The sequence below is a fragment of the Pygoscelis adeliae genome, unplaced genomic scaffold (genome assembly GCF_000699105.1).
Source record: "Pygoscelis adeliae isolate BGI_AS28 unplaced genomic scaffold, ASM69910v1 Scaffold220, whole genome shotgun sequence".
Taxonomy (NCBI): Eukaryota; Metazoa; Chordata; class Aves; order Sphenisciformes; family Spheniscidae; genus Pygoscelis; species Pygoscelis adeliae.
In genome coordinates, this window is record NW_008824049.1 from 3,501,334 (window position 1) to 3,515,887 (window position 14,554).

General features: G+C 37.1%; 1 protein-coding gene across 1 annotated transcript in view; it reads left to right on the top strand.

Annotated features, from left to right (window-relative positions):
- The first annotated feature begins 2,472 nt into the window (after positions 1 to 2,472).
- Positions 2,473 to 14,554, top strand: part of LOC103924984 (inactive N-acetylated-alpha-linked acidic dipeptidase-like protein 2) — a 108,884-nt gene continuing 96,802 nt past the window's right edge. Inside the window, exon 1 of the mRNA XM_009333608.1 lies at positions 2,473 to 2,966. Within this exon, the coding sequence (XP_009331883.1) occupies positions 2,473 to 2,966 (494 nt within the window). The remainder of the gene's footprint in view (positions 2,967 to 14,554) is intronic.

Consider the following 14,554-nt stretch of genomic DNA (forward strand, 5'->3'; position numbering starts at 1 on the left):
TTTGGTGCTTTGTATGAAAATTGAATTGCTGAGATCCTAAGCTGTGGAATGTGGTTACTACTCATCTGCATTAACAACCATTTAAAGAAATTTTATAGGAATTTTTATTATACACTTACGTGTAGATTTAAATAACCTTTATTAATACACTCCATTGAACAATAACATACATTTTTAAAATGTCATAAATGCAGAGAAAATTTAACTACCACGGATATGCAATGGTCACCATTTATAAGCGCAGCAAGATTAATATTTGCCATGCAACTGCATCTGAAAAACTGCCTTAGTTCCTATTTTATGGGTAATATTGTAGTAATCTGTTAAAGGTTTATTTATTTGGCTGAAGCAGTTTGCTAAATGACTGCAGTAATTCTAGAGTCAAAATTATGTATTTATGGAATACAGTAATGATTTGTTTGCTTTTAAAGGACAAAATACTTGCCTTTAAATTAATTTCTAATAATAAGCAGTATGAAATGGAGTTGGAAAGATGAGGTTGTTGGGCAGTTGTTATTATCTAGTAATGACCTCTGTCATTGATGGTTTGCAAATTAATCCCTCCGCCAACAAAACAGGAGGAGACAGAGTGAAAGGGCAGATAAATAGTTTGAAAATTGGTTAGCTCAATCTTCCAAAGAATATTAATAAATCACTTGATGTCCAGTTGGTGCTTGGTAAGGAGCTTAGTGCACCAGGGAATCAATTCTGGGACTGATATTATTAAATATCCTCCTTAACAACCTGGATGAGAAGACAGTGTGCTCCCTTGAGAAGTCTTGAGGTGATGCACAACTGTGGGGGAAGAGGTTGACCTGCTGGATTGTAGAGCTACAGTTCAGAGGGACCTTCACAAACCTGAGGGTTGTGCTAACAGAAAGTCTGTAAAGTTCAGCCAGAACGGCTGTGCAGGTGTAAGCCATTTGTTGACTCAATTGGAAATTAGAGACTAAGATTTGTTATCGTTATTGAAATAAATAATGCATGCTTTCACACTAATTTAAGATGCTTCAGTTTAGCTCACTCTAAATTCTGTTGCTTCCACTGCATATAGAAAAATTTGGACGGCAGGTGGAGCATTGATTCGCAAAGTGTATACAATTGCTACACTTGAAATGCATACCTCAAGTATGGGCTCTCTTGACTGTCCCTAGACTGTCTGATAGTCATAGGTGAGGGATATTTATATGGCTGTACAAGGAAATAGGATCTGTAAATTGGTATTGTATAGAGCAAGATAGCCTTTTGGTGGACGATAGGCTGCTTCATTATATCAATGCTTTCTAACGGTTTGCTCTCTTCAGAGAGCTTCAAAAAGCTAAACTCTACTTTGCCATTAGAGTAGGTTCATCTATTATGTGGCCTCAATAATGTTACCTGGAGGTAAGTCTGTGCGAAAGAAAATGCCTTAAAATGTAAAAATGGAGGGACAATGTAGTGTTGTAGGTGTCAGTACAATATCCATCACTGTAAGAGGTTTAATATCTTTATCTTCATTTTATTCTAATTGATGAGCGAGTCTGATGTTTGAAAAGTCCTAAATTACACATGCTTATGTGATGGAATAGCTATTGTCAAAGCATGGAGGAAAATGGCACCCTATTGTGGCAGTCTGTTAAAAATGATTTGTTGAAAATTGACTTTGAATGTTTCTACTGGAGGTCAGAGTTCCCTTTAGAGGACTCATACTTCCACAGAAGTATCTAGAATTGTCACAGATATGCATCGCTATTAAAGGAATGATTTTGATACAGATACTTACCTGGCAGTGCTTTTGATTCATTAAAATGGGAAAAATAAGTGGAGCAAAACAGCTGGGACAATTTCTAAGTAAATTCATCAGTCATTCAGGAACTATGCATTTAAAATACCTATAAATAATAGAATGCTCCATCTAAATGGAACCCTTTTATTCATGTGTAAGTACAGTGTCACCCTGAAATTTCTTTTTTAACTTATCAGTTCGTGTTTAGAATCAGATCAGGTAAGTTATATTATTTCTACTTTTTCAACTTTATTTTAACAGCAGTATTTTGTATGGTGTGTGAAATGAAATTGATACACTCAGTTGTTAAACTTTAAAATTACTTTCAGGTAATAATTAATTGCTTTGGAAACTCTGTGCCTTCACTCAATTTTTTTAATATTATCTTGGAGACTGACAAAATAATAGGATAACTTTTGTGTTTTGCCGTTGGCACTTGTAAATCCCCTTTATTCATATTCTTACAATATATTATATTCCTTTAAATATCTTCTTTCCCCTCTGATGATGTTCATGGGATGGCTGATCCTACAAAAGAAGACAGGACAATGGAAACAGGGAGACTGAAATACTGAGAACCCAGTTTTTGCTTTTTATTATATATATTTAGTTCTCCCAGGTTTACAAAGAATAAAGAAATTGTTTAGGTATACATAAGGAAACAAATGTTTAGGGTTTTTTAAAATCTTGTTTTAATAGATAAAAAGATGGCCTATCACAAAGTGAATGCAGACCAGAGAGCACAAGGGCACTCCCCGTACCTTGACAACGATGAGCTCCAAGCTACAGCGCTGGAACTGGAATGGGACATGGAAAAAGAGCTGGAGGAGCCTGGCTTTGACCATTTCCGTCTGGATGGTGTGGTCCAGCATCACCTGGGAAACTCGCAGAGCCCTGACCTTGATCTCGAGCCCATTCAGCCATCATCTTCTCCAAAGGGAAGATTCCAGCGGCTTCAGGAAGACCCCGACTACATTTCACACTATACGAGACAGGCACCAAAGAGCAACCGCTGCAATGTTTTTCAGATACTGAAAGTATTTTGCACTGCTTTAATTTTATTTATTTTTGGAATTGTGGTAGGTTATTATGCACGCAAGAAATGCCCTTCTCCCCCAGCATCTCAAGAACCAAATAACCTTCACATCTACCATGACATTCTCAAGGAAATCAAAGCTGAAAATATTCAACAGGTTTACAGGTATGTACGTTGACATGTTTTTGTCTAAATGCAGTCAGGTGCCAATGTTAAGACTTCTTGTGATTTGTTTTATGTGGAATCTTATTTAGAAACCTTGACTTTTCCTTCGTGTTCAGTTTTCTCATTGATGCTTGGGAAGCTTTCATAAGCATATATGGAACTAGAGTAATTTTTAACAATGTGGATTTGTGCTAGTCATTATAGTTTTTGCTTTAATAACATTCTATTGCTAAATATATTAATATTAGGTTTAATGTACACAAATTGATAAACATAGATAATTCAAAGTGAACATAAATATAGATGCTAGACCAACTGTCCTAGATCCAGTCGATTGTCAAATAACATTGTTGAAAAGCAAGATTTTAGATGGCGTTTTGTAATATTTGGTGCTTTAAGAAATCCCCATCTAATCTCTGGCAAATAAGTGGATCCTGGCTTTTGTTTTTCAGTCTATATGGTGAAGTAAACCTTTAGTCTGCATGTGTTTAGGAGGGAAAATTTGAACTCTGAAAGACTGATTTTTTTTTTCTTTATTACCTGTTTTATGAATATAAAATGTTGTAAAATATCTACTGACTGGGTTTGATTTTAATTTTTTTTTTCCATGTGGAATCTTTTCACTGCTTTCAAAGTTTATAACACACGTTCGTATCAGAGTATAATCACTTTTCTGTAGCAGTGAATGTGGAAGAAACTAGGTTTTCCTGCCAACTTGTGAAAGTTATTTCTGTATGAGGGGGGAGATGAGCTTATTTCTGGCTTCTGGAACTGCAAGTTCCTTTTTCATGGTAAAGGAAACGCATTGTAGAATTTTTGATCAGTACCAGTTCAGAAGCACCATAACTTACATTCCTGAGGTTAGAAAGGATTGTTGTCATGGACATCCAAAGAGGTATTCTTGAGTAAATCAGAAATAGATTGAAAGTAACCACAGAAGTCTTCTAACATAATTTGTCTTTTATTATATTTGCTAAACCAAGCCTAAAATCCTGAAGCATTTAGTACCATGTTTTGAGCCAACACTGTTACTAAATTCAAGGGAAAAAAATAGGTATGAAGGATTTCATGTCAGTTTTCATGTGCTGAACTGACTCTACTTTATACAAATCTGATTATTTTCATAATGGGAAAGGGTATAGGTGATGAAAAATGTTGATTCTGAATGGTAAAAAATCAACATCTTTGTCTTCTCAGAGAGTGAATTGAACTGAATTCTGTCATTAGGCTTAGTCATGAACAAATAATGGAATTATTTGGAATAAGCTAAGCCCTACTGATTGGGTATTACACAAATTACAGCAAATTGCAGAGAACTCTGTCAGTCTCAGGATAATACTCCAATTCTTTGTGTTTGGGGGCTGGGAACCGCTTGCCATTTTATTATTTGAAAAGGTGGTTTAAAAACATCCCTTTTCAAACTCTTCATCACTTTTCAAACTATTTCAGCTAGCTATTAGGATATTAGTGAGAATCTGGACTTTAGGTAAAATGAATTATATGAATACTTTGAAACTTGAAAAACTTACGTAGTTGCTGTCCTTTAACATAATTCTTAGCATTTGGTAATTTTTTTTCTGCATAATTGCATGATTTCAACAAATGTAGTCAAGCATTAATTCACCTATGGGTTCTGTATATAAATATATAGTCAGTGCTTTTAGTATACCGCATTACCACAAGATTTTTCTTAACCCAACATTTTGATCTGAGACAGCTTTTATCCCATGTTGTGTTAGGTTGCTTTCCCTCAACATCTGTTTGGCAAGAGTCAGAGCTACTGCCAATGAAACCTGCGTCTATGTAGCCCCACAAATATAGAACATGGAACATATGTTGCTTGGGAAAAAAAAAAGCCCAAACCTGACAAAATCAATATATGTTATTCTAAGACTTCTTTCAATATAATATACTTCGAGTTAGTAGGAATAAGTGGCAGCTGCTTAGCTTGCAATTTCTAAATGTTACTGAGAATGACATTAATTTAATTTTCTTAGCTTACTACTTAGATCAGACTCAATAATGGTAAGGGATTTTGCTAACAGTCCTGATAAAGGACTTAGGAGTAAAACGTATAAAAGACACAGCAGTGCCAATCATATCGCCCAAGCAGACATCACCTTAATGTGCTTGGAGGTCTGGAGTGGGAACTTCCTACTGGGATGAAATCTGCTGCAGTCAGATGAAGCTTTGAGGACTGGGACCCTCTGGGCTTTTAAAGACGTTGCAGAAATGCACCAGGGGACTTGTGTTGATTTTGCTGGGATTTGGACTGCATTCTGTGCAAGCTGAATGAAGCCTCTCTGCCAATCTGAGTTAGGAATGGAGGATCGTGTAGGATAACAGCAGTTTGTCTGCACAGTTTGCTGAAATGGGAGATGCAGGCGTTCCTGTCCAGATTCTCCATTGGAGGCTCTTGGTGAGAGCTCGTGTGGCGCTCTTCTGTCAGTCCGGTACTGGCCATCTACATTAGCCAGGTCCGTGTTAAGCATTTTTCCCAGCAGACGTACTAGAAATCATTAAGTAAGAAAAGTCACTGTGTTGACTTCTATTCCTTCAACTTTGCACCTTGCTTCCTGTGAAGCGTCAATGCTACAGAAATTCAGTGCAATTTAGTACGGTTGTAATTACCGGCCTTGGCCAAGTTGCCTAATTAATGATACAGCCTAAGTAAAGATTATCTCTGTAAGCCTTTTTGAACACCTCCCCCCTCCCCCTGTAGGGAAGTGCTTACAATGTTGACGATAAAAAGTAGAAATCGGTTTACTGCTGATGTTTCAGAGGTTTCAAGAGGACTTAAGTTGTCAGAGGTGCCTGAAAGGGGGAAAGGAGTCACCACAAAAAACTGAAGAGTTTTCCTTACCCTGCACATTGCGTTTTATATGCTGACAAAAATTAGGACAAATACTGTTAATAGTATTCAGTTGGTAAATCTAACGTTTTAGGAGTGTGAGTACTAAATTTGCTCAGATAAATATTTATAAGAGAAAGAACCTGCTCCATAGTACAGGCAGAGTCAGAACTGGTAAAAACAGACATAATTCTGCAAACATCACTGAGCTGATAAGAATGCAGTAGTATTATATCTGTTCGTGCCACGTATATGACTTCTCTTCAGTTTTCTTTTGGAAGATACATGAAAAGGTTTTAGTTCAAGTCTGATGTAACTTAACTCCCACAAGCCTTCAGGACGAATATGGAAAGGACATAAATCCCACATCTAAAAGAGACCAGGTAGAAGTCGAGGTACAGAATACCTCAGGCACTGTTTAAAATTATATCCGTGACCAGCAAAATTTACCAGGGCAACACAGATGGTCAAAGCTGGTAAAACTTAAAGGCTGAAAGTAGGCTATCTCCTGGGACAGCTAGGTTGAGGCTCCATGGCAAGATTGAATTCTCAGAGCCCTTTTAGAGAGAGCGTGTCAAGAAGGGATACCTGGAGAGTAGTCATCTGTGCTTTGAGTCTGTGGTCTTGTTCTCTGTGGAATGTGTCTGTGGCTCTCAAATATAATCATTAGAATAGGAAAAGTCCTGTTTTCAAAAGTGATGAATGCATTTAGATGCCAAAGTCTATAAAATTTATAATAAATGCTTAAGGTCATAAGAGACAGACTTTCAAAAATACGGAAACATCCAACAATTTTGCTAAGCACACTGTTGAATTCTCAAAAGTAAATGAGCCCAATTTTCAATGAAAACTGGTATTGCTAAGCTACTTCTTAAAATGGAATTCAGATTCCTAATATCACTTAAGTGCTTTTGAAAATTCAGCTGGCTTTTCCTTCTTGTTGTGTATAAAAAGGGGGATGCTAAAGAAGTATATCTTTATCCTGTCGTTGTGCATATGCCAGATGCAGGTTAGTTATCCAATGGTCATTACCACATAATTGGATTATGCAGCAGATTATAATGAGTAGATTGATCCCCCCCCCCCTTCCCCAAATTAAAGATGAATGTGCTATTTGTGCTGTGTAGTGTCCCCTCTGCCTCCCGGGTGTTTTTTTTCCTTGCCCTACCTTCAGGAAAAGACAAGGGAAAAAATCCTAGACACCCTGGTCTGGAGTTAGAGGGAGCATTGTCACTGACTTCAAGGTTACTGTCACTAACTGCCAAGGCTTTGGTCATCATTTGTGTTGCTAAGCTTTTATAGTTCAGAACGGTAAACATTTGAGGTTTGTGCAAACTGAACTTTGGTGAGTGTTTTCAGTTAAGGTTTGAGTTGAATATTGTTAACAAAATCTAAAGAGACAAGGTAATGAAAGCACAAAAAGTAGCAGAAATACAGTCTCTTCAAAGACCTCTAATATTGTAATAACTACTGCCATCCAGTTTGGCATCTTTTTCTTAAAGAAAATATATTGTTTTGCATGTTTAACAGTGCAAAGCATTTCAATAGGGGAAATACGAAAGGTGGTATTTTTATTTTCTGTGACATTATTTAAGTTTTATTTTTCCAAATCCAGATAAAAATGAAGCAATCCTAATTTGTTTGGAAAATGTGGGGCTATCATACTTATTTTACAGGAAGTTATAATTTTGGCGTTGACTTCTGTAAATTAAACCGATAAACAAAGATTCGTGTTGAGTAGTAAACGTAAAGAAAAATGGACAGTTGTGTTGATGTCGATGATAATTCTAGCTATACATTATTTATCAGAATAGTTAATTCTCTCAAACACTGTTTTGAAAATTCTAATAGCCTTATACTGTGTAATTCTGTTCAACAGCCATACATTTCGGAGTGGATACATTTTTCAATGATTAAGACTGGGGAGCCACAGACAGAAGAGTCTTTGCTTTGCTCTTCATCCAGTCTATAGGGCAGCTCCTACATTTCAACTCTGCTTTTCATGCTGTATATTCTCACTCAAATGCTTTCTTCGCTATCATTTTTCCCCCCTTCAGCAATAGGGAGGTTTAAATCCCTTTGTAATACATCTAGTTGTAACTAACTGTCCTATGGAGGCGTATCTGTTCCTTCTTCCAGCTGGTAATATCACCTGCAGAATCTCACAAATCCATCTCTGGCAAGAATTGATTTGTCACTGGTGCGTGGTGCCATCCATAACTTAAGCTTAATTCTTCAAAGGGCTTTGGGAGAGTAGACAGCAACTGCTCTCCTATGCGGTCATGGCCAAAGAAACAAAAGTGCCTATGCAGTGAGAAAAGGAGTTTACTTGTTTTTTCTGAAAGTGAAGTGAGAAACTTCCATACCCAAGTGTTTCTTGTCCCTGATCAATTATAATTGATACTGTTAAAACCCTGGAGCTTCACACCTTTGTATCGGGTAAAGCCTGTGAAACACAGACCTAGCAAGCAAAGACAGCCCAGAACTTCTCAGAAAATTTCAGTTCTGGAGATTTGGACTGAATTAAATTTACAGGCTGCTGCTTGGCAAAATTGACTTTGCTGTCCCAGGAATGAGAAATCATGGCAGGAGCAGAGCCTCTCATTCTAAAGGAAGGGTATGAGGCGAGAAAGGAGGGCTCTGGTGACTGCTTCCCTTAGGAAAGACCCATTTTGTCCCTACTCCTGTTAACAGCTACTGTTAATTAATACCTACGTACTGACATCTACGTGGCTGATGTAGATGTCTGCTGGCCTAGACCACTGCTCACTTTACTTGTGATCTGAGCAGTTGTCTTTGTGTCCCCTGTATGCAAGCAAAATCTGTTTTTTGTCATGCCAACTGTTGAAAAATGCATTGCAAAAAGCAAATCTCAGTGGGAACTCATACTATTCCCTCCTGTATATCAGTCTCAGATATTTATTGCTATTAAATATGCAAGTATTAAATCTAGTTAGAAATGGCTGTTGGCATGTTAAGTGAGCTCTCTAGATTTATTTCATTCCCACACTCTGTGTAATCACTTGGGATTCTCTTTATTCACATGATAATTTCAGTGTGTATTTATAAGTACAAAGCCCCTTTTGAAAGGAGATAAAAGTAATGTCAAACAAGTGAAAGTTCCCACTTATCCTCCTGCTACCTCCCCAGCGAAGAATGGCTCTGAGAACACGGGGAGGTGTCTTTTGTGGAAGAAAGATGCCCCGTGTGACCTGAGCAGTATCTGTAGAATGGTGACTTGATAAATTTAGGCTCCAGTTACCCACTTATGTCAAATATGATTTCTTTTTTAAACAAAAAATAGGTTACATCTGTACTTCAGAGGTGTTAATAGAATGGCTTGTCTATTTTATGGTTTTTGTTGTTTCATTCAATTTGCCTCTTTTTTTCTTTTTTATTTTTTAATTTGCTAAACATAGCTCTTTCATTTGTTTTTCTGTAGATGCAAGAAGGAAGCATTAGACTGATACAATGCTTGACAAGGAGGTGTAAGTTTATTCCTGTTAGGGTCAGTTACAGCATATGCTTATAAAATTCCTCTTCCTTTTTGAAGAAATGTCTTAGCTTATGGTTTACTTAACATTATAAGGACATGTTTCAAGTCCACTATGTGGTTCACTGAGAACAATTTTTCTTCTCAGTTGATTATTTTTTTAATGGTACCTATAAAAATATATTGATTTTTAGATGTTTGATTTGGGAAATCATTTACAGTAAAGTCTGATTTTTGTATTATAACTATGTCCTTTGTAAATGAAGTACACAGTGTTGCCTTAAAATAATTTTTCTAAGCAATACACCAGTGATATAGTAATGAATTAGAGCTAGTAAGCTGTATATTCACCTTGGCACAATAAGTAGAGTCCCTTGATAAATTTCCTTACCTGTCACAACCCACATGAATGGCTTCTGTCTTGCTGCTCCTTGCTCAAAAACAACATACATTTTTTTTCTAGGAAAAATAGAAAGAAAATCACAGTTGGACCAACTTACCAGTTCAGAAATTCTTTAAAAGACAACAAAATATTTTATTTTGCCTTTGAGATACAAGAAAATAAAAGAGAGCTTGCCAAACCTCTGAGGCCTTTTCTCAAAAGAAGAGAAGCAGGAGGATTTGTGTGTTGTATGATGTCCCAGGGTGGACATCATAGGTCATCAAACTGAAAACGGAGAATGATGCTTTTGAGTATTTTATCATAAGTGTATCATTCTAGGATATGTATTTTGTGAAATAACAAAATGCATAGATGAGCTAATTAGGAATTTTTGAAGTGGTTTGTTTTTTAATTACTGTTTGTTTTTTTCCATAAATCTGCCTTTTTTGTGGCACAGTTTCTGTTTCAATGCAACATTCACAGGCTCAGGGTGGAAATTTGAGAGGGGAAGATGGGGACAGCTCAGTACTGCTGAGAGGTTACACGGGATGCAGGGGACTGAGGGTCACAGTCCTATTCTGCATTAGGTGGAACAGGACCTGACACCTGAACTTCTCCCATTGGAGTGCTTTCCTACACAACATGCGTGTTGGTATAGCGCCTCACATTTTCTAAGAAAAAGGAACACTGCTTTTTGATAGGCTATAGAGTGTAAATGAATTTTACTCTGATTACTTATTTTTGGATTGCATAATCTTACTTCTTTTAAAGTTAGAGATTACCTTGCCGAGATTGCCTCAAACTCATCATAGCAGAAGTGTGGTTAGGGTTTAGAGAGAGAACCAGTTTCCATGGCCATTAGCTACTTACCTCTTTACCATGACCATTGAAAAGTGTGGGGCACTTTAGTCCCAATTAGAACAGCACTTCTGAATCGTGACAAGTACTGCTTTTTCTAACAGACGATGAAATGAGCTGTGCCAGTCATGGCTGAGGGAATAATTTGCTTTTTATAGGTCTAGCACACCTTGTTCTTGCCTGCTCAGGCTAATGGAGGGATCAGGGAGGGTCTGATGACACCTTGAATCTTCCTGTTTGCTGGGCTGCCCCCAGGACATCTCGCTCTCCCCTTTGCCTGTAGCTGTTTGGTGCTGTTTGGAAAGCTCAAGTTTTCAGGGGATTGTTTCTGTTTCAGTATGACAAACTGGAACAGATGGAGAAACATCTGTGGATTTTAAAAATCCATACTTTTTAAAAAAACTTGTGGTGAGTGAGGCCCTGTACTTGACTTTAACTAAAAAAAGAGAAATACTTGACTAGGCTTTTCTGAGCGATTCTGACACTAATGCTGGCTAAAAGGCAGTATTTAGAGGCAAAAGACTTATTTACGTTGCCATCCATCAGTTTTGTAGGCGTAACCAAACCATATTTCTTCTAACAGAAAGAATCTGAAGGAAGAAAGCACACGGCCTGTTGAGATGACAACCGGTTTTCACTTCAGGCCAATTGCTTCCAATGGGGAAATACCAGAGGATACAGAAATCAGACAAAGTTGTCCTTCACTGTCCAGTCCTTGCAACTCAATACAAGGAGAATCAGCAATTTTGGCTGGTGGTCCCAGGGATGTACTTATAAAGATACTGGGAAACAAACCTTCTAGAACAAAACCCCTTAAAAATTTAATTAGTGGCACTAGATACGCTGACTATCTACTAATTGCCTGAACAACTGTAAGAGTTTGCTCCTGCTGAGTTAACTGTATTGGCTCTCAACTTCTCAGCGATATAGTGTGCTCAGAGGGTGGCTGTTTTCTCGGAGGAGATGGTGGCACAGGGCATTGCAAAGAGTTCCCTTGTAAAATTTCTTAAGCACCAAACACTCGCAAATTCCTGTTTAGGATGCATCTCTCATCAGCAGAGTGTAAAACTGAAGTCGGTTGGTACCCTTGAGATACAGTGTTTGAGTGGAGTGCTGCAATTCCATGGTATGCACTGCAACAATTAGCAATTAGTTTCCTGCATGTACACATAAATCAAATTAACAAAGCCAAAAAAAAACTCTTTGGTGGTGCTTTGACATCCAGTTCCCTACAGTCAGCACCTATGACAGCTATTTACTAGAAGCCTGCTAATAAGTCAGACTGTTACCAAATTTACTGGGAGCAGCAGGACTGCAATTCGTTGTGCAGTATTAAGTTAGTGTTCATGCAGCATTGTAACTGAGGGCTACTAAGGAGCATTGCTAGGAATCGATCAGGGATAATGAAATTGGTATTGTCTGAATAATAATCAATTTTAATAACAGTCTTCTACAGTTGTCTTGCATTAAGGGGCTTCTATTCTCAGTTCAATTCTCTTTGAAAGCTGATGAGTTTCTGAAGTGTAGTAGCTGCCACACTGAAACAAATATGAAATGTATTGAAAAGTTGGGGGTTTTCCCAGTAACATTGGAACTTGTACAGTGTTAGACTTTTCAAAATTAAACAAGTTGGTTGGCTTTTTGGAATTTCTAGAGTACTGTTTATGGACAAGAAGTTAAATAATGCAGGAGGTCTGTACGTACGTCTGATTTTTCTCAGTCTCAATAATGGGTAATCTTTAAAGATGCAAGCATTCTCATTCTTCAGATAAGCTGATGTTTCCCTTGGACACATGCAACTGACGCAAATTTACATACATATGATTTTCTGATGAACTAGTTCCTGTCCAAGTTAAAATACTGACTCATACTCCGCTTATTTTATGAGTATTCTTTCAAGGGTGAAAAGGTTGAAATACTCCAGTTAGATGGAATTTTCTTTATCCATTATTTTTTTCTTTTAGTAAAATATAAAAATTTGCAAGTGGATCGAAACGTCACTATCAAAATGTTCAAATGGCTCAGAAGTAAAATTGTTTGGAAATCTTGTTTCTTGGAAACTGCAGGATTTTTATTCCTAGTTGAGGAACTGTGTGTGTGTTGACGTTTCCTGCCAAAGTAATCTCTGGTCCTCAACCAACTTAATGTCTTGGTTTATCTTTTGTGAAAGTTGGTTACTTAGCAGAATGGAAAAGATAACATTAACAGAAATGAGCAGATAACATTTGAGGGTTTTGTTCATTTTACCTTTTTTAATGGGTGCTCAAACTTCATTAGCTAGCAGGCTAATTAAGTGGGTTGCGTGAGGCTTAAGGCAAGAGGTTGCTATTGCTGTTGGGGTTAGGACCCCATCAAAGATTGACTTCTCTCCAGCGAATTTCAGAAAGCTCTTCAGAGAGGAGTTTGTATGAATTGTAGTATTTTTGCTGAGATCTGAGTCTAAAGAAAGGAAATAATTTGGAATGTCTTTCCTTTGGAAGTTTGGGTATGGCTGAAGACTAATGTAGTAATCCTCCTATATAATACCAAATTGACCCAATGACCGAAGTTTTGAAGTATGCTACCTTGACACAACTATCCAATATTTGTGTTATGCTCTATGCAATAACACGTTTTGCTTCTTTTCAAGTGATGGACTGGAGCCTATAAACTGGAGAAGCCCAGGAGTTCTCCAAAACGCGAAGAGGGGAGACAGTGGGAAGAAGGATTGATACTTAAAAATGGATAAGGAGTTCATGAAAATGTCAGTACGCCTTTGATGGAAATTCTTTTCTTTGTATGAGCAGGGCAGCTGTGATATAGCAGGGAGCTCACATCTTTACAGTTATGATTGTGGCCGAGGCAGGAACATGTTCCCAGCGGTTCTGGAATCTGTTTCCTGTCGAAGGCTGTGTGGATGCAGTGCAGATTGAGACCATTTAATTATTTAAATAGCTGGCTGAGTGCTATTTGTGAGCAGAAGGTGGTAGCTCTGGGAAGTTACTTGTTTCATGGCCATTTGTTAGTAATAGTTATTGAATGCTTTTATTTTTAATAAATGTCAACCTAGGTGGTGGGTCCTGTGATGTGCATTATTAAATAAATAGACAGGCTTAGAAAAAGGCCATATGGTCATGAATAAAGTTTCCATTCCCTGTCAACTATTTAGGGAACGAAGCAAGAAACTGAATTATTCATGATATGCTTAGTGCAAGGCAAATGGAATCTGCCGCTGTGTTACTAGCAGTGCAAATAGTGACTTAAAAAAACCAAATTGTTTTCTTCTATATTATCATGCTTGTTTTTCTTTGCTAATATTTCTAGAAACTATTTAAGAAAATTAAACCCTATGACAAAAAAGAGTTAAGTCTGCATAGTTCCTTAGAATCCTAGCACAGACCCTGTGGGGAATTTTGTTTCTAAATTATTCAGCCTACGTGCTAAAAAGATAGATAAGACATTGTGTTTTGGAAGTTAGTACAGGTATTGCTTCTGTTCTCGTGGAAAACTTTTTTTTTAAATTGAAACAAGTTTTGTAAAGACTGTTTTCTATAGGCAGAAATATATGTATTTATATAGCTGTCTATTCATTTATATATGGCGTTTTGTGCATATGTGAATACATGGATCTAATTTTGCATAGTAGCTGAAGTTCTGTCATTTACACTACATTTCTCAAAACTGTCATATATTCTAGTGCTCAGTACCACTTCTCCCTCTGGTCGTGGCTGAAACCTGATTGCCGTTCTAATCCCAGGGCCAGAAGTACTTCTTGTATTCATAGTTCCTTTGAAACTGTAAGAACTCAAAATACTATGATGACTGTGTTATATTTATAACACATATTTTTATATATTTATATATATTATATATTTATATATATTATATATATTATATATATATTTATTAAGGACACAGTTCTGCACAGGAGGATGGGCCTCAACTCCTAATAAAGTTACTTGTTTAACATTTGGTGAGAAATAAATATAAGTTGGGGGGCTTATCTCATTCATACCAAAATAAGT